Source organism: Delphinus delphis, chromosome 2 (assembly GCF_949987515.2).
Source record: "Delphinus delphis chromosome 2, mDelDel1.2, whole genome shotgun sequence".
NCBI classification, from domain to species: domain Eukaryota; kingdom Metazoa; phylum Chordata; class Mammalia; order Artiodactyla; family Delphinidae; genus Delphinus; species Delphinus delphis.
In genome coordinates, this window is record NC_082684.1 from 173804180 (window position 1) to 173826636 (window position 22457).

At 41.0% G+C, this 22457-nt stretch overlaps 1 protein-coding gene across 3 annotated transcripts in view; it reads left to right on the plus strand.

Moving 5' to 3' along the window:
* The first annotated feature begins 3485 nt into the window (after positions 1-3485).
* The window catches only part of MRC1 (mannose receptor C-type 1), a 110277-nt gene continuing 91305 nt past the window's right edge, over positions 3486-22457 (plus strand). For 2 of the 3 annotated variants that reach the window (XM_060006316.1, XM_060006315.1), the window contains exons 1-3: positions 3486-3637; positions 16617-17018; positions 20640-20813. In XM_060006316.1, the coding sequence (XP_059862299.1) occupies positions 3577-3637; positions 16617-17018; positions 20640-20813 (637 nt within the window). In that variant the 5' untranslated portion in view covers positions 3486-3576. Of the gene's footprint in view, positions 3638-13985; positions 14023-16616; positions 17019-20639; positions 20814-22457 lie in introns of those variants that run through there. The other variant, XM_060006317.1, reaches the window with a different exon arrangement.

A 22457-nucleotide genomic window follows, 5' to 3' on the forward strand; every position in this document is an offset into this window, starting at 1 on the left:
TTTGCCAAATCTAATGTCATGAAGTTTTTTTCCTAATGTTTTCTTATAAAAATTGTATAGTTTAGCTCTTAACTTTAGGTTTTGATCCATTTTGAATCCTTTCTGCATTGAATGGCCTTGGTACCTTTGTAAAAAAATCAATTGAATGCAAATACGAGGGTTTATTTCTGGCCTCTCTGTTCTATTCTATTAGTCATTATGACTCATTTATGCCAGTACCACACTATTTGATTACTGTAGCTTTGTAGTAAGTTTTGAAATCAGGAAGTGTGAAATCTCCAATTTTGTTCTTTCTCAAAACTGTTTTGGCTATATGGGATTTCTTATGAATTTTAAGATGGGTTTTTCTATTTCTGCAAAAAAAATCATTGGGATTTTGATAGGGATTGCATTGAACCTGTAGATCTCTTAGGGTAGTATTCTAAGAGATAGGGTGGTATTGTCATCTTAACAGTGCTTTGTTTATCATTCTATGAACATGGGATAGCTTTCCATTTATTTAGGTCTTCTTTAATTTCTTTCAGCAATGTTTTGTAGTTTTCATTGTATAAGTCTTTTGTCTCCTTGGTGAAATTTACTCCTGAGTACTTTATTCTTTTTGATGCTATTGTAAATAGAATTGTTTTCTTAATTTCCTTTTCAGATTTTTCATTAATAGTGTATAGAAACATAACTGATTTTTGTGTTTTGATTTTATATTCTTCAACTTTGTTGTATTTGGTTATTAGCTTTAGCATTCTTTTTGTTTTTGTTTTTTGTAGAAGCTTTAGGGTTTTCCACATATAAAATAACGCCATCTGTGAAGAGCGATACTTTTTCTCCTTTCTTTCCAATTTGGATGCTTTTATTTTTATTGTTTTATTTTTAACATCTTTATTGGAGTATAATTGCTCTACAATGGTGTGTTAGTTTCTGCTGTATAACAACGTGAATCAGTTATATGCATACGCATATCCCCGTATCCCCTCTCTCTTGCTTTCCCTTCCACCCACCCTATCCCACTACTCTAGGTGGTCACAAAGCACCAAGCTGATCTCCCCATGCTATGTGGCTGCTTCCCATGAGCTATCTATTTTACATTTGGTAGTATATATATGTCCATGCCACTTTCTCACTTCGTCTCAGCTTACCCTTCCCCCTCCCTGCATCCTTAAGTCCATTCCCTACATCTGCGTCTTTATTCCTGTCCTGCGCCTAGGTTCTTTAGAACCATTTTCTCTTTTAGACTCCATATATATGTGTTAGCATACGGTATTTGTTTTTCTCTTTCTGACTTACTTCACTCTGTAGGACAGATTCTAGGTCCATCCACCTCACTACAAATAACTCAATTCCATTCCTTTTTATGGCTGAGTAATATTCCATTGTATATATGTGCCACATCTTCTTGGATGCTTTTATTTTTTAATTTTTTCTTGCTTAATTGCTCTGGCTGGAACTTTCAGTACTACGTTGAACAGAAGTGGTGAAAGCAATGAAGAGCGCAGTCAGCCTTCAGAACACACAACTCTGATATTTGGAGGACAAGTTCCTGACGGTCTGTCGTGGTTCTGGCAAGCTGCACCAAACAGTCTGCCACCCTCACTGTTACCTGCCACAAAGATGGGGGAGTGGAGGGTGGTAGCCACTACCACAGGGGAGAGGTTGAAACTCACTGATGTTTAGCAGCCTCTCCACCAAGCTCTCCACCGGATGCTCCCAGGTTTCCACTAGAGTCTAGACTTCCAAAATAGCTCCTGCAGACACTTTCTGCCAATTCAGTAGCTGTTGAGGTAGAATGATGGATTTCTAGAGCTTCCAGTTCCACCTTCACTCCCCCAAGAGTTGGATTTCTTTTTCTTTTAGCCTGTTAAATCTTTGTTTCAGTAAGGTCAGTGTTATGGGGTAAATTCTTTGTGGGACAATTGGCCTCCTTTTGTTTCAAAGTCACAGATTCTACCACTGATCCTGGTTGGCCATATGACACACTTGTGTAATTTAAAAAACCCTGAATATGAGTGTAGGGAGAATTCAGTTAAGTTTTATTTGCTTCTGAAATTAATAGAAATCCAAATTAGGCCAAACTTTTTAAATTTATAGAATTGATTTACATTTAAAAACCATGAATGCCTCATTTAAAATATTTTTTTTCTCATGATAAATCAGTGAAGCATTGTTTTAGAAAACAACATTTTGTTTCATCTGCTCTGTTTTGTAACCAACTTCTTTATGTCAGTGAAGAGTTAGCTTAACAAAAAAAGAAACATTTTTCTTGTGCCCTACATTTTTACCATCTTTTTCATCCTGTCAGAATAATCTTAAATTTAGAATGCTAAAAAAAAAATTCAGTAAGAGAACAATGTCACATTTTTTATTAGGAAGCAAAGTTTATAACATTATCACAGAGGTGTGAATCTTTGTGTGAGCTTTCCACTTGAAGACAAACTATTCATTTAAAATTTCAAAGAATACAATGTTTCCAGTAGCTTCTTTTTGACTGGCTAACATTTCCCACACGCCAGTTGTGGGTTGGCTATCTAATTACTAATATCTTCTTCAAAATGTTCTTAATTCATATTTCACTTCTGAAAAAATAACAAAATAGATGTTTAGGGTTAATATGGTACTTAATGAAATACCTGTTTCCATTTTTTTAAAAGAAAGTATTCTGCCTATCTTGTAATGAATATACATCTTTTTGACCAAATGAGCAGGTTTTCTGCCAGCAAGAGGACCCTAGCGAACCTGAAGAAGATCACTATGGTCGAGGATGGGCAGCGAGGCTTTACTGCAAATCCTGTCACTGTTTTCTCTGGCTCTCTAGAGAAATTTCTAGAAAAAGACTTCTAGAAGTTTCTCCCTCCTGTTATGACTGAGATTCTTTCCTAGGCTTAGTCTCCATTTCACTTTTCTTCTAGCCAAAAGGAACAAAGCTCCACGTGAAGTTTCTTTTGAAGATTTCTAAGGAAAAAGGAGGCTCTAAGCACTGAATATGGAGAACGAGGTGGGTCCGTTTCAGCTCTTAAGAGTATGTTTCCCCCAGAAAACTGTCCTTTTTCTTAGTGCCTACCCTCTCTACCATGTTCCGGTGGGATTTGTCTGCCGAGTGGCTTCCCAGAGGAAACCTGACTTTTCCAGGCCAGGTAGTGGCCTCCAGCTTGCCCTCCCCATGGCCCCATCCTCCGAGCAGGACCAGGAGGTCCAGAGCAGTTTCACTTCCCACTGCCCTGCAGGCCGGCCCGGCTGCTCGTTTCTCACCGGCCCCCTCTCGCCTCCCCCATCTTCCTCATCGCTCTCCCCCCACGTGTCCCTCTCTCCCCTTCCCCTGTGTCTGCTCTTCTCAGAAGTTAGCTTACAAAGCAAAGTTGTAACTTTGAATTCCTGTTTTTCCAACCGCCCTCATGTGACAGGATATCTCCTTATTGGAGGTTTTCCCTAATTTCAGAAGCCCTTTAAAAGTGGGCCCTGCCTCCAAGCTTCTTTTCAGCCGGTTGTGCAGAGAGGGGGGGAGGGGCGGGGCGAGCCGGCGCCCTCACTGTCTTGGTTCTCCCGGCTCTCTGCTCTCCATCCCTGCAAGAAGAGGATCAACCCTGGGCCATGAAGCTGTCCACGCTCCTGTCTTTCCTTTCTCTCCTTCCGGTTGCCGTGCAGCTCCTGGGTAAGTGGGCTCTGACCTGGAAGCTTTCTAACTTGGGGCCTGGGGTACCCCCTCCCCTCTGGGTCAGGGTTGAGGGATTTCTTCCACACCTGCGGGGAAGAGAAAACAGGACTTCCGCACCACCAGCTCTGCGGCAAACCTCCGCCTGGTCCCCAGGTCTGGAAGCGGGGCACCCGGAGGAGGCGGCCGCTTGGCAGGGCAGAGGGGCGGCCTGACCTGAGCGCCACAGAGCCCCATCTTCCTCTTACCTCTTCTCTCATCTGCCGTTGCCTCTTCCCCGCTTTATTCTTAGAGCGATTTCCTCTGTGGTTGGCCGATTCTAATTTTCAGTTTCTATCTAACCCCCCACCAACAACTTCTGAGTGTTTTTGACCAAAAGGAAGGCGGCACTGGTGTCTCTCTTCATGGTAGGTCTAAGGATGGATTGCAGATCATCCCCCCGCCCGAAGATTCCATGGGAGTTTTAGAACTCATCTCTTTTTCTGTGAATGAGCCATTACATTTTTGCTTAATTGGATTATAGTTGATTTACAATGTCGTGTTAGTTTCAGGTGTACAGCAAAGTGAATCAGTTTTACATCTACATATATCCACTCTTTTTTAGATTCTTTTCCCATATAGGTCATTACAGAGTACTGAGTAGAGTTCCCTGTGCTATCCAGTAGGTCCTTATTAGTTATCTGTCCTATATACAGTAGTGTGCTTATGTCAGTCCCAGTCTCCCAATTTATCCCTCCCCCCCTTTACCACCTGGTAACCATACTTTTGTTTTCTACATCTGTAACTCTATTTCTGTTTTGTAGATAAGTTCATTTGTACCCTGTTTTTAGATTCCATATCTAAGCGATGTCATTTGATATTTGTCTTTCTCTGACTTACTTCACTCAGCAGTGGATGAACCGTTTGATCTAGCTTTTACTGCCGGAGAGTTCATCCTTATCTATGTTCCACGTTGATCCTTATCTGTGTTATAAGTTGTTCACACTGATTTATTCCTGTCCACCTCACCCTTTTTTTTTTTCCTGGAGACTGATGATTGCTCGTGAGGCATAGATTCAGAGCTTTTCAGAAGCCCAAAGACATTATGGAGTCTCTCTCTTCTATTTCTTTTATGGAGAAGTAGAAGCAATACTCTCTCTTCTATTTCAGTCTCAACCTGCTTTACCCTTGGAATGAGAGTGCCTGTAGGAATTTTTATTTCCAGGTCTCTTTTTACATGGGACAAACGGGTTTCAACTTGGAAATGCTGGCTCCCCGATCCGCCTTCATTCCTCTCAAATCAGCAAACGCCATCTGCGCCCAGCCTGTGCGAAAGGGCGCTCCATGCCCTGTTGAGTTGGACGCGGGTGTGAGTAGGGGCCACGGAGGAGACGGAAACTCCCCACCACCAGGAAGCCTCCCAGGGACAGTGTTCCATCACAGAAAGCGTTAACTCACCATGAGCCCGAAGTAGTGGGGATTATAAAAACACAAGCAAAGGCAGGATGGTTTGCACCTGGCCCCTGCCGGGACGCTGCTTAATTTCTTTGTGCTTTAATTGTTGTGTGTGTAAAGTAAGGAGCATTGTATTACTTGCCTCATCAGTTGTGGCAATGATTCAATGAGTTGAACTGTGTAAAATATTTAGAACATAATATAACCCAGAGTAGTTGCGTCCTAAATGTCAGCTGTCAATAGTAGTGACTTCTTTTTAGTCCCATGATAGCAATCAATTGTTCAATACAAGCAGTAGCGTTAGCATTTAAAGGAGAAGTTTCCCCAAAAAACAATGCCGAGGAAAGAGTCCTGGAGCCCGAGGACACATTTTACCTGAGTCCTGGCTGCAGAGCGCATCCCTCAGACAGTGAGGAGTGTGACAGCAGGGCAGGTGAGCTCCACATCACCCCTGTCTTCATCTTGAAAAACAGTCTTGTGCAGGAGGATTAATATATTCTTTGTGACCCCAAAGGTTAAAACTAAGAGCAGTGAAAATCTTCTAACGGTTGCGCTGTCTCAAATAGAATGTTCTGCTTAGGGGTAAGTTCTCTGTCACTAAAGGTCTTCAGACAGACACTGGATGAGACCTGGACCCTAACCCAGCACCTTCCAATAGGTACATCGTCAGCCACATTATGCAGCCACCTTTAAAAAAGTAAAAAGAAACATTGATTTTATGAATATGTTTTATTTAACCCAATGTATCTAAAATATTATTAGTCAACATTCATCAGTATAAAATTTACTGGGATATTTTTACATTCATTTTTTTAAAATTAAAATTTCAACATCCAATGTGCATCTTATACTTACAGGGCATCTCAGTTCAGACTGGCTTCATTTCAAGTGTACAATAGACCCTTGGGGCTAATAGCTACCATACTGGGCAGCACAGATACCACAGATAGAGCCCCTAAATTTCTTTTTTTTTCTTCTTTTTTTTTTTAGCCACACTGCGTGGCTTGTGGGATCTTAGTTCCCAGACCAGGGATTGAACCAGGGCCTTTGGCAGTGAGAGTGCAGAGTCCTAACCACTGGACTGCCAGGGAATTCCCTAAGTTTCTTTAAATTTGCTCTTAATGTTTTGGGGGCAAAAAGTCTTTCTCACTTTGCTTAGGCAGTTTTCCCTCCTGGAGACAGCAGGATGCCTTTTGCTCTGATGAATGTCTTCCTCTTCATAGGCACAACTATGGGAGAAGCAGGAGAGTGCTGAAGGATCTTTACTTAAAGAATAAAAGCAAAACAAAAACAAAAACATGTATAAGGGAGCTCTTTCCAGAAAATTTGTTATTAACTTGAGAGCCTTTAATTCTTATTTGACCTTTTCTTGGCCCAAGTGGCACATGAACGGAGGTTTCTGGATAAAGCGGGGCACCTACTTAGCGGTAGAATAAATATACAAACCCTCCGTACCCCCTCCCCTGGACTCCCTTCCCATTTATACAACCCCCCAAAAAAGATCTCCCTGCTTCCTGTGGTTTCTTTCGAACCCAGAACCCTTTCTCCCACTTCCCTGAGAACATCCTGCATCATCAACACCACGAGACCCCGTGTTGTGCCTGGATGGGGCCGGGTGGCCAAGCATAGCAGAGGGAGAGTGAGCTCTTTAGCAGGAAGAACTGCATTCAGTTCTTGTGCCAACGTCTAGACCTCAGTGGGGGGTATAATCGTGGTAGAGATACAGTGAGAGTTGCTCAGGCACAGAGGTTTAGCTTGAAATTGGGACGGTTTGGCTCACAGGCAGTGCAGCGGTGGTAAACGTAACAGTTGGTTCTCAGAAGAGAAAAAGCACTGATTTGTGGCATGGAGTGATTTCCACGGTGTGAGACTCCCACCATGGTTGATTTCAAACTACCAACGTGAGGCCACTGGAAGCAGAGTTGGGAAGAGGTGTCAGTAAGAGGCTCTCACTGGCCCCTGAGGGTGAAAAAACCCAAAAACTAACAGAGTGAATGTGACCTCTAGCCCACTGCTGCACTGCATCCAACCTCCTCGTTTATTGGTAAGAAGACTGAGGTCCTGACAGGTTAAGTGATCTTTCCAGGGTCTCACTGGTTAGTGGCACAACCTGCTGAATGCTCAGGCCTGCTGACTCCCAGGGCAGCGTTCTTTCTATCAAACAGAAGCAATGCGTTTTTGCTCCACAGATGATTGGTTTCATACCAATCTTGGACATCTTCAGGGAACAGTTGCCCACTGCCTATTCCCTTACTAGTTTTCATTTTTCATAAAATTTTCCTTATTTCTACTTTTCTTCCTGTCTTTCTCCCTTCCTTCCTTCCTTTTCTTTCTTTCTGTCTCTCTCTCTTTCTTCTTTCTTTCTTTCCTTCTTTCTCTTTCTTTCTTTGTCTCTTTCTTCTTTCTCTCTTTCTTTCTTCTTTCTTTCTTTCCTTCTTTCTTTCTTTCTTCCTTTCTTTCTTTCTTTCTTTCTCTTTCTTTCTTTCTTTCTTCCTTCCTTCCTTCCTTCCTGTCTTTCTTTCTTTCTGTCTCTTTCTTTCTTTCTTCCTTCCTTCCTTTCTTTCTTTCCTTCTTTCTTTCTTCTTTCTTTCTTTCTTTCATTCTTTCTTCCTTCCTTCCTTTCTTTCTTTCTTCCTTCCTTTCTTCCTTTCTTTCTTTCTAACTTTTCTTCATTTCTAGTCTCTCATTTCTTCCTTCATACATATGACTTGTTTTGGATACCAGATTTAAGACATACTTTCAGACATTGTTGACCAAAAGCAAATTTTTGTCACCTTTCTTTTTTCAATTGCTCTTATAGTTGTCTATTTTTCATGTTGTTGTCCCAAATAACCTCTGATTTTTCTATAATTCAGAGATGAAGATCTGTGGATGTAGGATATTCCAGATATAGGCAAGAAGACAATTGCTTTGTTGAGTGACATTTCAGTGGCTTCTGAGGGTGTTGGACCTAATTTCTAGGTAGGAAGAGTCACCACTGGTTAAATGTGAGCTTTAAAGAATCAAATATGCTTGAAAGAAGCCAGAAAGAGAAAGACAAATACCATATGATATCACTTAAATGTGGAATCTAAAATATACACAAATGAACTTATCTATGAAACAGAAACAGACTCACAGACAGAGAGAACAGACTTGTGGTGGCCAAGGGGGAGGGGGGTGGGGGAGGGATGGATTGGGAGTTTGGGATTAGCAGATGCAAACTATTATATATAGAGAATGGATAAACAACAAGGTCCTACTGTCTAGCACAGGGAACTATATTCAATATCCTGTGATAAACCATAATGGAAAAGAATATGAAAAGGAATATATATATGTGTATAACTGAATCACTGTGTGCAGCAGAAATTATCACAACATTGTAAATCAACTATACTTCAATAAGTTTTAAAAAAAGAAAATACAGAAGGTAACCTGTCAAAAAAAAAAAAGAATCAAATACACTCAACCTCAGTTAAGACAAAGACCCTCGTCTTCAAAGGGACCTGGAGATTACAGTGATGACACTGATCCTGAAACCCAGTCTGAGACTGAACCTTGAGCAGCTAAGGGAGAACCAGGAGATCACAGATCACAAGGGGAGTTGCACAGGAAAGTACTTCTGAAGTGGTTTGTTATCTGCGTGGCAGAGAGAGGGAAACGGATGTCGATGTGAGAACGGCAGTGTCCTCTTGCCTCCTGGCAACCATCAAGCTTTATTGAATGGAAATACCATATGGTTACATGGGTCCATAGAGGGAACTAGTGGAAATCACGTAGAATAAAAGTGAAAGTAAAAGGAGATGGGAAGGCAAGTGCCCTTTCAAAAGGAATGGAAACTGACAGAGAAGTAAGCACTGTTGGACAGGTTCTTCTAATTACAGACCAAGATAAGGTCACAGAGCCCTTTCAGAGCTTTAATCACTTTAAGTAATTGCTTGCAGTTCCTTAATCAGATCCTTAATCAGATCCCAGTGAGATGGGTTGGGTGGGTGTTACAGTCCGCATTTTACTACACGAGGAAACTGAGGCTTGGAAGTCAGCTAGCCGTTAAGGACCAGAGCTAATTCTTGACCATGGTCTTTTGGCTCTGAGGCTAAGAAGGAGATGTAATTTACCAGCTGGAATGTGTCCATCAGGAAAGACATAAACGTGCTTCAAAACAACAGTCTGTCAAAGAAGGACTTACTTAGCCCCTCTCTTTGTATCAATTGTTTAGACTTTTCACTTGGAGATGGGAAAGAGGACACTAACATTTGAAGGTTTACTCTCTGCAAAATGGTATGCTGGGTGCTTTGCTTAAATTATCTCGTTTAGAAAATTCAAAGCAACTCTATCAGAGAGCATTATTATACTCATTTTACAGATCTGGAGTTGAGACTAGAATGATTAACTAAGGCAACACAGCTAGTGAACGGTGGAACGAGCATTTGCCTGCAAGTTTGCTGACCCAGAAGAATATACCTCTCTCCACCACATCACCTGGAAACTCTGGGGGTCTCCATTGTCTCTGTCCTTCTGTCCTTCTCTTTGGGCTGCTGCAAAGGTTCTCTGTTTCTCTGGTTTCATCCTGTTCTGGACCATTTCACATTGCCTTTAAGACTGATTTTCCCAAGTTAGTGATAAGAATACACTTACATGTATCAAGCAATTTCTGTGTCAGGAACCGTTCTCAGTGCTTTATTTAGATGATCTCATTTACTTCTCACAACAACTAGCAGGTCCTGTGCTTTCCTCCTCATTCTTTGTGGGGGGAGGGGACGAAAAGGCAGCACAGAGTAGTTTAGAAACTTGACCAAGGTCACACAGCCAGTGAGCAGTACAGCTCTGATTATGTCACAATCAGGTGAACATGATACATAAAGATTAATTAGTGTGGTTGAGTGGAAGAAGAAAAAGCTGTGTAGGGTCAACATCTTACCTACAGGTTTTGTTTGTTTGTCTTGAAATTGGGGGAGAGGCTGGCATTTTGAGGTTGAGGATATAGGGGAGAAAGGGAAGGATAGTGAGTAGAGCCTCAGGAGGGGATGGAATCCAGGACACAGGTAAAGGGATCAGCAGGCTGAGGGAGAGCTACTGAGATGGGAGTGAACGAACCCAGGGAGGGTGTAGATATCCCTGTCTTTAGGAGGGGAGGCAGGAAGTTGGCAGAGTTCCTTTTCCCAGCCTCTATTCTTTCCTTGAGGTCACAACCCATATTGGATTCATACTTGGACCTCCCCAGATAGCCAAATGCAGGGACTTAAATTAGTAGGTTCTCTGAAGATTTGATGAATGAATGAAGGATTGAAGTGGTAAATAAAATCATTCTCAATTTTTCCTTTATCCTTTTGTTCAACATCGCTAAACCTAATAGTGTGATCCTTAGTTTTTTCCCCTGCCCCCAGCACTTGTTGTAGTTTTTTTTTTTGCATATACTAGGTTCATAATAAATATTTATTTTTAACTTATAAACATTATAAATTTATAAAAATAAATATTTATTTATTAACTTACTTTCAGTTCTTTGGAGACACATCTGTGGGTGTACATTCACTTATAGGGGTTAATAGATAGATTCTTAGTCTGGATGGCTCAAGGTGGTGACCTCTGACAATGATTTGAGTGAAGTAGTTTATTTGGGAGCCAGTCCTGGGAAAGACTAGCTGAAGGGTGCGGACATGAGACCAGAATAAAGGCCGCTGGTCCATGGTGGGTCCAGGAGCCATGGCCCCCGTGGACAGCTGTAGCTCAGCCTTGCTAGGTGCCCTGGGTGACAATGTAGGATGTGCGCCTCAGAATCATCCTACCCACGGTGCAAAGATTGGGGCTGTTTATTCGTCTGTAGCCATTGGTCACTGGCAAAGGGCTACTCCTAGGAGGAGTTCGTTCTCTGACCCTACTGGTCTTCGCAGTGTGTGAAGCGTTCTCTGATGGCCAGAAAATGCCCCCCGGCCCAGAGATGTGGTGATGCCACTGGGGCCCGGGGCTGGCGCTCACTGAAATGGCAAAAGGCAGGAAGAAATGGTTCTGGTAGCATCTGCTACAGAATACCCACTTATTTTCCTCTTATCCAGCTTCTCTGTCTTCCAGAAGTTATTAGCTTTTATGCTTTCATGTCAGCATTTTATGTATTGTTGGTGGGGAAAGCCTAAACACGTACAAGGAAGTACAGCATATAATAGTTATATCTCTAACTTGTCTCCTTTAGTAACGTAACTTTCTTTGCCAGTAAGTTTGGAAATTTAATGACTTGCTCAATGTTATCATTTTAAAATGGTTCAAATGTGCTTAAAAGAAAATTGGTACCTGTGATATTGGATATCTAGGTTTCAGCCATTTTTAACCTGAGGCATTGTGTGGAAACTTCTTGCTTCTTTCCTAAATGTATTTTGACCTTTGATATTTCTCCCCTTGAAGTGTGGGCTCCTTGTGGCAGGGAATTCGTGTCTGGTTTGTCTTTGCATTGTCGCTAGCATGGTGCCCAGCACCTATTTGTTGAAAAATAAGTGTGAGGTTAGTAAGATTGAGTTAGGATGGATGACGGGTCTCTTCAATTCTGTAAATACATTTCTGATGTGTAAGTATCATCTGTTATCATTTGTTCAGCTTTGCAATATTTCTGTTACAAAAAAAAATTAGTATAGAAAACAAAAATCGAATGTTTATCCAAATGAAGCATTGGTCTGGTTAATAGTGACAGAAATGCCACAGGCTGTCGTTTGGTCAAGGTCTTGAATCATTTTCAGAGGAAGAAGTATGACATTTTAACTCAGAGACATTGCACGGAGACAGTGATAAAAGCAAAACTTACATGTTGACTAGTTGAGGAGAAGAATAATGTATGAATGCGGGATCATAAAGCAATGATTTTACATTTCCTTGTATTGTGTAGCAAAGGCAATATCAAACGTGCACCGCTTCCTAATGTCAAAGATAAATAAAGGAAGCAAGAAGAGATAAGTTTGTATTGAAATAGAAGCTTTTCATTTCCAAGTACTCCTTTAAAAAAAAAAAAATTATTTATTTATTTATTTCATTGCGTCGGGCTCCTTAGTTGCGGCTTGCGGGCTCCTTAGTTGTGCCTCTCCAGCTCCTTAGTTGCGGCACCAGGGAAGTCCCCAAGTACTCCTTTTATAAGTATAAACATTTATAAATCACTCTTTGGTAAAAATAAAGTTTCAAGGGAAAAAGTCTTATGAAATAGAACCATCATCAGTAATCAACTATTAAATAAAAGAATGTAACTGGGTTTACAGTCAGGAGATGCTTCAGATTTAATGACTCTTCTTTTATTCATTCAACTAATATTTGTTGAGGGACTATTATGCTCCAAAAAGAGAGAATACAGTACTGGATTGGAACGATAAGTCTTTCTACTCAGCCAATTTACATTCCAGTAGGGGCACAGACAAAACACAAGTAAACAAAATTTTAAAAATATATATTTTAAGATGGTTATGAACAGTATATAGAGAATAAACGAGTAAAATCTGGATTGTTAGCTCACTAAGGATTTGGCACTTGAATTGGAACCTTAATGAGTATTTCAAGAAGAGGGAACTTGAAATACAAAGTCTCTACAGTGAAAATGAGCTTAAAGTTCTTGAGGAGCAGAAAGGCTTTGTGGCTGGCAGGTGGTGAGTGAGAACAAGGGTGGGAGGAGGTGAGAGCAGAGGGTCAGCAGGGCTGGATCGAGCCCCATCTAGTAAGCTGTGACATGGAGACTGGAGGGTTTTTTTCCCATGTGTGCAGTGGTCCTCTTGAAGGGTTTAAATGTGGGAAGAGATATGGTAAAAAGCAAAATCTCTTCCAACCTAGAAAACCTCTCCCTGAAAGTAGAAGAAAATAAAATAATTTTATTATGGAATAACTATTCAAGCCGACTGTGATATGCACCGTCAATCTGCTAAAGGGATTGCAAAACAGAGAGAAATCTGCCTCTTTTATGTGGCTAAGTAGAAACATTCCATGACATTAGGTAGGGTTTACAGTTTGGAGTCAGGTGACATGTTAAGCCCATGTCAACCAGGAAACTGGGAGATCAGGCATTATCTCTGATGATTCCAGTTTCAAAGTGAGGAAGATCAGAGGAAGAACATGGTGGCTTAGTCTGGGGTGAGGCAGTGGAGGTGAAGAGAAAAGAATGGATTAGGGTATTTGTATTAGTCAAGTTTCTCCAGAGAAACAGAACCAGTAGGGTGTGTGTGTGTGTGTGTGTGTGTGTGTGTGTGTGTGTGTGTGTGTGTGTGTGTGTGTGTGTGTGTGTGTGTGTGTGTGTTTGTGTGTGTATCTCTGTGTGTGTCTCTCTCTACCCACCATCTATCTATCTACCTATTATCTATCTATCTAATATCTATCTGTCTATCTATCTGTCATCTATCTGTCAATGTCTTTTTGGAGAGATTTATTTTAAGGAATTGCCTCGTGCAGTGGTGGAGGCTGGCAGGCTGGTAACTCAAGAAAGAGTTGATACTGCAGTTCAGGTCCAAAGACAATCTAGAGATAGAATTTCCTCTTCTGGAGGGGACCTCAGTCTGTTTTCTCTGAAGGCCTTCAACTGATTGGATGAGGCCCACCTACAGTATGGACTGTAATCTGCTTTACTAAAAGTCTACTGCTTTAAATGTTAACCTTATCTAGAACAAGAACACAAAACAAAAAACCTCCCAAAACAAGCTTCACAGCAATATCCAGACTGGTATTTGACCAAATATTTGCATTCCATGTCTTGGCCAATTTGACACATAAAAGGAACCATCATGGTATGTGTTGGGGTAGAGCCAACAGATTCTACTGTTGTCCTAGAAAGTGAAGGAAAGCTGGAAATCCAGATGACTCCTAGGTTTTTGGCTTATGGATCTAGGTGGATGATGGTGCCCTTAATGAAAAAGAGAATATTGGATGTTTGCTCATTAAATACCATCATATTTAGAGTGAACTTAAGATGGAACGACAGACGAAAATTAAGTACACGAAATAAAAGTCAGGTAAGTATAAAAATTCTGAAAGAGGAACACTATTCATGCAATATGACTTCCAAGCACCTTACCTTAAATGGTTGGTTATCAACTCGTTGGTTGACTGAATTTAGACAGTTACTAAGTGTTGGCCACTCAACAGTAAAATCAAATGGCTGAAGTAGGAGGTGGAAGAGAGATTTGTTGTTGGGATGGTACTGAGAAAAACTGTGAAATGTGGAAGGTAAGTCTAGATAGGAAAATAACAGGTGGACTAGCCAACACAAATGAAGTGTGCAGGGCAGTGTAGCTGAGTCTACAGGTATCTATGGTAGCATTTGCAGAGTTCAGCACCTTTTTAGATGAGGACATTTACATTTGTGTATGGTAATTTATCCTATCACTGTTTCTAAAGAACATTTTATCTTCTTATTTCCTGGGTTTTACTGTGAACAAAACAAAATATTATTAACATTTTAATTGTATTACCAACGCACAGAGTTCCTCATTTTGCCTCACACAGATCAGGCTTGGGAAGGCCTTCAGTTAGATGGGAGGAGCTTGGGTGACACCGCATGTTCTGTTGACAGGCGTCAATCCCAAAGATGCCAGCAGAAGCAGATCTTCGGAATTCAGGCTCTAGCGAGTCCCGATTCCAAGAAATCAAACCAGCAGACGTGAGGAACCCAGCCAAGGAATCTAGGCAGAGGTTCGAAGGAGCACTGAATTAGGAACCCAGGCAAGACAGAGGCAAGAGGTCTCTAACGAGTGTAGACAAGAGCAGAGGCAGCCCGAGAACATAGTCTTTTCAGGCAAAGATCCATTAGGACCTTGAAGTTGATAGTCCAAGACTGATCTCCGAGTGTAAGTGGAGCCAACCCCATGGGGTGCTGAGGACGGTAGATAGAATTTGGCTTGTGGAAGCAACGGCCTCTCTTAGTGGCGCTGTGATTACTTTGATAATTTCGCTGGGATGACCTGATTGAAATCGGGATTAGCAGATGCAAACTATTGTATATAGGACGGATAAACAGCAAGGTCCTACTGGATAGCACAGGGAACTATATTCAATATCCTGGGATAAACCATAATGGAAAAGAATATGAAAAAGAATGTATGTATATGTATAACGGAGTCACTCTGCTGTACAGCAGAAGGTAGCACAACATTGTAAATCAATTTATCCTTCCATCAAATCAATTAAAAAAAATAAATTGAAGTTGAAATCAAGCGTAAAAAAAAGACCAAGCTCATTCAGCCAGACACTCAAACATCTGTGATACTATCCCAGCTCATTTTGAAAGAACCTCTTAAGTAGAAAGAATTTAGTGAAACTTCACAAGAAGTGTTTAATTTGTATTTGTGCCACAAAAAATAGTCAGTTCCTTTCATTTGTCTATTAAAAAAATAGACAAAAAGGAAAAAACTTTACATGACGAAACATGAAACCAATTTTGATTTAAAGGACAAAAATATGCTTACCAGATCGTTTTATTCTTTTTTTCTTTTCGTCAAGAGGAAGTTGAGTTTTGCCAGCTAGCAGCTATGTACTGTAAGCATAAATTATCTATACATACTTATTTAAAGTACCAGCCCCAAATTACAAGTATAAAACAACTGTTATTTATAAAGTTACTCTCATAAATACTACCTTAAATGATATAAAACCTACATTTATTCAACCTTTACTGCAAACTTCACAAATTATAACACTATCAAATGCATTTTTGTATCTTTTTGTTATGCAGAGGTTAGGTTGAATATGCCAATGAAGTGAAAGACACTAGGTGTCCAAGATACCTATTGTTGGATGGGAAAGAAAACAAAAAAACTTCTCTCGTTGCCCAGACCTCTGGGCTTCCCAGAAGATACTTAGCTCACAAATTTGCTGGACATTATTATTTTTTTTTTTTGCGGTAAGCGGGCCCCTCACTGTTGCGGCCCCTCCCGTTGCGGAGCACAGGCTCCGGACACGCAGGCCCAGCGGCCATGGCCCACGGGCCCAGCTGCTCCGCGGCATGTGGGATCTTCCCGGACCGGGGCATGAACCCGTGTCCCCTGCATCGGCAGGCAGACTCTCAACCACTGCGCCACCAGGGAAGCCCAAAATTGTTTTTTTAAATACGAAAAACCTTACTAATTAATGTTATAGTTAGAATCACTGGGTATAGGTTTCATCTATCTCAAAAAGGGTAGGGATAGTAGGACTTCAAAATTCTATTCCAGGATACACAAGTGTTTAATTTTATAAATTATTGTATTCATCCCCAAATTTGCTTTTCTCAGATGAGTATTATTTCTTCCTCCGTTACCTACCTTTTGTGTTTACTCCACTACAGTTTGTGTGCATTTAAGTCTTTTCATAAGGTTCCTTGTCTGAACTAGGACATCTTGAAGATGTCCAGCCACATGCTCCCAAGAGGCCCCTCAACCCGGTCTCTCTCCAGCTTCAGGGACCCACGGAGGGAGCAGAGCCGGCCCAGGCTGAGTCAATTTCAACCCTTTTCCTGTGATCACAGGTCTTTCAGGAAATGGAAACATTGAGAACTTTTGACCTAAAATATTGTCTTTGTCCTATGTATCCACTTAAGCATCCTTTCTTTCTTTCTTTCTTTTTTTAACAGACACTAGGCAATTTTTAATATACAATGAAGATCACAGGCGCTGCGTGGAAGCATTAACTCCCAGTGCAGTTCAAACTGCAGTTTGCAACCCAGACAGCGAAGCGCAGAAATTCCGATGGGTGTCTGAATCGCAGATCATGAGCGTTGCCTTGAAGTTATGCTTAGGGGTACCATCAAAAAGTGACTGGGTTGCCGTCACTCTGTATGCCTGTGACTCCAAGAGTGAATTTCAGAGATGGGAGTGCAAAAATGACACGCTTTTGGGAATCAAGGGAGAAGATTTATTTTTTAACTATGGCAATAGACAAGAAAAGAACATTATGCTTTACAAGGGATCAGGCTTATGGAGCAGATGGAAAGTTTACGGAACCACAGATGATTTATGCTCTAGAGGTTATGAAGGTAAGAAGCTTGGGATTTTTTTTTTTTTTTCCTTTCTGTCAAGTCTTTCTCATCTTCTTGGTTGGAAACGAATTCAAGGAAATAAGCATATTCTTGTTTAGTCTGGACTAGAAGAGTATTAATTGATTACTTTTGTGTCTGGAACTCTTCTGTGTTCTGTGAATGAGTAAATGTGGTTCAAAGTCCTAAATGATACTTTAGCTATTTGTGATTAATGAGAAGACATTTCTTGTAACTTTTGCTAAGATTTTTTTTTTAACAGTGGGTTACCGTTTTTAGAAATTACTTTTCACTGTAATCTTTGACCCGGTGTCTTCCATTTTACACTGTATGATTGTCGTGATAAGAGTTTAACGAAATGTTTCTTTTCCTTTGGTTTACATTACCTCTGAACAAATGATCCGTGGAACAACGTTCTTTACCAATTCAGACTGTGTAAAACGAAATCTTGACAATTTTGGTTTCTAAATGTTTCTAATTTATTTGTTACCTTATGGGTATTTAGAGATATTATGTAATAATCAGCAAATTAGAAAAGCTAAGGAATTAGCTTATAAACTAACCTTCAGCGTCTTTAGTCTGCTGTTTGAGAAAGTGGTAGCACCCGTGGGGCAGGAAATAATTGTATATGTAGTTGGTTCCTTCAACTCTTGAAGGTTAAATAAAATCAGAGTATCTAGTCTTCTCTCATCTTGGCCAAATTTCATTCTCTAGTGGCTGCACAGAAAAAAGATAAAACAAAAACCAAAAAAGAACTTGAAGCCCTTTACAAAGGCTTCTTGAGTCAGATGATGTTGTAACCACTTTCCAGGTTTGGACACTTGATTTCTGTGAAGTGTGATCTAGAACGACCTCAAGGTCAGAGAAAGAGCCTGCCTCTTGGGGCAAGAGATTAAGCTGTTTGCAAAATTACTATGTTACTGAGGCTGCAAATGTTGGTTGAACTTAGCTTATGGCAGGTACGCAGATCATCGGAGTTCAGCTCTTTGCAAGGTGATGATTTGACAGCTTTCCATTTTCCTTCTATGTTCTATAAAGAGAAGAAGAGAGTAGGAACTGAAGAAGAGTGCGAAGGAGGGCTCAGAAAGAAGTTATCCCAAGGCTTTTACTGAACATAATGTAGGTTTAGAAATTACCTAAGAGGCAACCTAAGTAGCACAGCATTTCAGGAGAAACTTGTCGGAAAATTATAGGGCAGGACAAGGGTGAACCAAACTTGACTGAGTCAAATTCCACAGGTGAGACAATCGTTCTAATTGAGGAATCCAACACAAGGAAGTTTGGTGATAAGAGATCAGAATTCTCATTTTATTTTAAAAGATATCGCTGAAGTTCTGTAGTCCTCTCTCCACCCCCTGCCCCTACTTTCTGGTCTTCTGTTTGCTTTGAGAAAAATATGCATAGGATTTAGGATAGTGGTTCTCAAACTTTAAGATGCTTAATAGTCATCTGGAGAGCTTGTGAAAAATACAGATCCCAAGTTCCCCCCCCACACCTAGATTCTAAATTAGCATATTGGGGGAAGGGCCTAGGGATCTATTGAATTATTTTATCAATACTGTGTGGCTGGATGCAGATGGTCCATTGACCACACTTTGCATACTCCCTAAGTCTCTCCCAATACTTAAGATGTTCCTGCTAGAAGATCTAGCCCTTCAGAGTGATCTTGCAATCGATTCATTGCAATATGCATTAGAAGTAAAGACAATGCAGAGAGGATGTATGCAGAGTCTTTGTCTCTCTAAAGAAAACTTGGGGAAGAATACTGTCTGAGGCCAAGGATTTAATTTTGAGTGATCGACTCAGACTTTGTAGACTTGGACGGATCTGAGGATTGTCTCGAAGTGTGGCCCTCAAGAGGAAGAGTCAATTGAGTGCAGTGACGTGATTTGTGAGTCAAGTTGGCCTCATCAGTGCTTTGTTTAATAAATCCAGTTAGTCCTTAAAAAGCCATTTCTGATTGACATCTGTAAACTGAGCACTGAGAATTCCTTGGCTAGCTGAATGAACAGTACCACTAGCCCTAGGTGGTCTTATCACGCTTTCTTCGTATGAAGGAACAATGGTGTAATTATTACAAATCCAGCATGTTCTTTATACAGTCTATGATTCGGAAAATTAGTCCTGTAACTTAGTGCAACAAAAGCTAGAATCACATTTTAAAGTTACTAACAGCTGGGCAATTGGCAAAAGAGTCATTTTGAGGGAACCGAGAATAAACCTAGCTTTTAAGGTGGACAAAATAAGTACGAGCAAAGGAAAAGGAAAGGAGGTAAGTAGCTTTTTTTTGTTGTGCTCTTTACATATGTTAGATGCTGTGCTATGTGTTTTACAAATGTTATATTATCTTAGTGACTTTCAAGATGTCTTTAAAGAACTTTTTAAAGTCATAGAATCTATGAAACTTAATTAGGAAAAGAGTATTCCTACCTAGAAAAAATTCTGAATATAAACTTGTCACAAGAGACTGAATATTTCAATATAGAGGATTATTATCACCCAAAGAGGTATCCCTACAAAGGTAGACTGAACATACTGGAGCATTTAGCTACTTGAGTGGTTTGGCTGTCAGTGGAGATACGAGCTTCCTTTTGACTTATGCCAAACTGTGATCCATAACGATTCTCTCTATTTTTTTTTGAAATTAATGTATTTATTTGGGCCGCGTTGGGTCTTCATTGCTGCGTGCGGGCTTTCTCTAGTTGCGTCGAGCAGGGGCTGCTCTTGCCTGTTGCGGTGCACAGGCTTCTCATTGTGGTGGCTTCCCTTGTTGCGGAGCACAGGCTCTAGGTGCGTGGGCTTCAGTAGTTGTGGCTCGCGGGCTCTAGAGCGCAGGCTCAGTAGTTGTGGTGCACGGGCTTAGTTGTTCCGTGGCATGTGGGATCTTCCCAGATCAGTGCTCGAACCCATGTCTCCTGCATTGGCAGGCGGATTCTTAACCACTGCGCCACCAGGGAAGTCCACAATTCTATATTTGTTTCAACTTTCCTTTCTAGGTGAACCTAGAGTTTCACATTTTGATCTGTTTGGACTCATTTTTTTAAAAAAGACAAATACTGATTATAGATAGTATCTAAGGGTTTTACGTGATTTCTTTCCATGATGTGAATTGGAGATTTATGCTAAAGTTCCTACCCTTTCTCGTAGCCGTTGTTGAGGGACTCAAGCGGAGTCTGGCTGGACAGGAGTGGTTGGAGGGGATTGAAGTTTTGACTGTGTGTTTGGGTTACACAGCTATAAGGTTATTTTTCAATCTAGAGATTCAGTAATTCTCTGATTCCGACCGAGGGGAAGGATGGCCTTTTCCCTGTTTGGAGGAAATGCAGAAGTCAAAGTTGTTGTCCATAGAGCTGACTGTTTTTGGCTCAAGAGAGCAAAGAGGAAAATCTTATTGCAAAAGACAGCAGCATAGAAGTGGTGCTAGAGTTTTTCCCGAGGACACACGTATCCAGCAAAAGACAGGAGTCGCAAGAGAAGGGAAATACAAAGGAATTCCCTGTGTTAGTGTAAGAGCTGTGATCAGAAGCGTAAGACCGATCCTTGCAGTAACCTTGTGATTGGAAAGTAATCGTTCAGGAGATTCACATCCATTCTAAGTACAAGTCAATGTGTCTCTTCTAGCCATGTACACACTCCTGGGCAATGCCAATGGGGCAACCTGTGCATTTCCATTCAAGTTTGAAAACAAGTGGTATGCGGATTGCACAACTGCTGGGCGATCAGACGGATGGCTCTGGTGTGGAACCACTACAGATTATGACGTGGATAGGCTATTTGGATATTGTCCATTGAAATGTAAGTAACTTTATCATCAAGACAATTTTGGCACGTTCAGTATGCAACCTAGTGATCAGACTTTGTGTTTATCGAGAACATTTCTTCCTCCAAGTGACTTCTCATTTCCTATCTCATCATACCCCACCACACCCTCTACAGATGTCATTGTCCCATTTTATAATGGAGGGAGTGATCCATATTGGCTAAAGACAAGAACACAGATCTTCTGACTCTCAGCCCTAGGCTGCCTCAAATGACCCCTTTATTTTCACTAACTACGACTTCTCCTCAAATTCCACTGTTACTGTCAGTTATTTTCTAAGACTTCAGGGCAAATTATACTGTATACGATGCAATATATACTTAATGCCACAGGTGGGCATCCCATTTTCCAACCCCCGCAATGATTTACCTTTATTAAACTATAGATCAAAAACAGAATTTAAGCAATGCCACAGCCTTGGTTTTGATGGACAGAGAGAGAGAGAGAGAGATGTGAGTGGCTCCTGAGTTTTGTGTCGATGTAATGAAAAGGGTTCCTCACTGTGAAAATGATAGTAATGCTACTCTTCTTAAATTAAGTTTAAGAAGACTATTATTTAATTTAACATAGCTTCAATGGAAGTCAGTTACGTCTATGCTTGGAGGGGTTTTAAAATGAAAATGTAAGTCTTATTGCAATGATGCAGAATAAGTGGCATTGCATTGTATTGAAGTGAGGGGGCCATAAAAATTCTTGGTGTCCTTTCCATGCTCTAGAATTTATAAAGAAGCAGGGTAGCAGGTTTTGGGTGGGGTGGACAAGGGCATTCGTGTTGGAAGGCAGGGATGTGGCTGAAGAAGACAGAGGAGGAAGGGTTCTTGGCTTCCCTGTCTCCATCACCCACACCTTCCTCCTGCTGCCAGCATCGGCCTTCCTTTCCTTCCCCCTGAACTTCTTACCCCCAACCACTTGCTACTTCAGACTCTGTGGATCAGAGCTCCTGTTTCCTGCTGTCCTGCCAAGGGGCGGGCGCTGGGTCAGAGCCTCAGATACAGTCTGGGCTGATTGTGAGACCACCTGCATTGCAACAGTGCCGCGTACCCCACTAAACTTTCAGGATCACACATCCACATACCGTCGCGGTATTCCAAGCGTTATTGTAAAAAACGGTCCAATTTACAAACATATCTTAGTCTGTCAAGTTAAAGACAGAATTCCAAGAATTGTGCTTATTTATCGCTTTTGATTTTTAATCCCTAAACATCTTACTAAAAATTAATTTGATTTCTCAGCCCCATAGATTATTGTAATTCCCCTCTGGGTCCAGTCCCTCAGTTCTGGGTGAATACTCACAAAAACTTAGTCTTCCTGTGTTCATGGTGGAACCGCTCTCCCATTCTTGGGTGAGGTAAATGCATTTCTGTTTTATAACAACTTTTAAAGGTTTGATTCCCATGAAAGTTTGACTGATGTCTGATCTCTGTATTAGAAGGCTTTTTGTCTGAAAACAAAACTGAACATTTTCCTCATGAGATAAAGCAAGACTCGTTTTTCAGTGACTGAGAAACATCTTCCTCTGGACTTTGTAGGAATGGTATTTTCTAAATCCGTTATCATGGAGTGTCTTGGGGCTGCAGATCTCACGGGTCCAGCTGTAACATCCTGCACTTACATGGTGC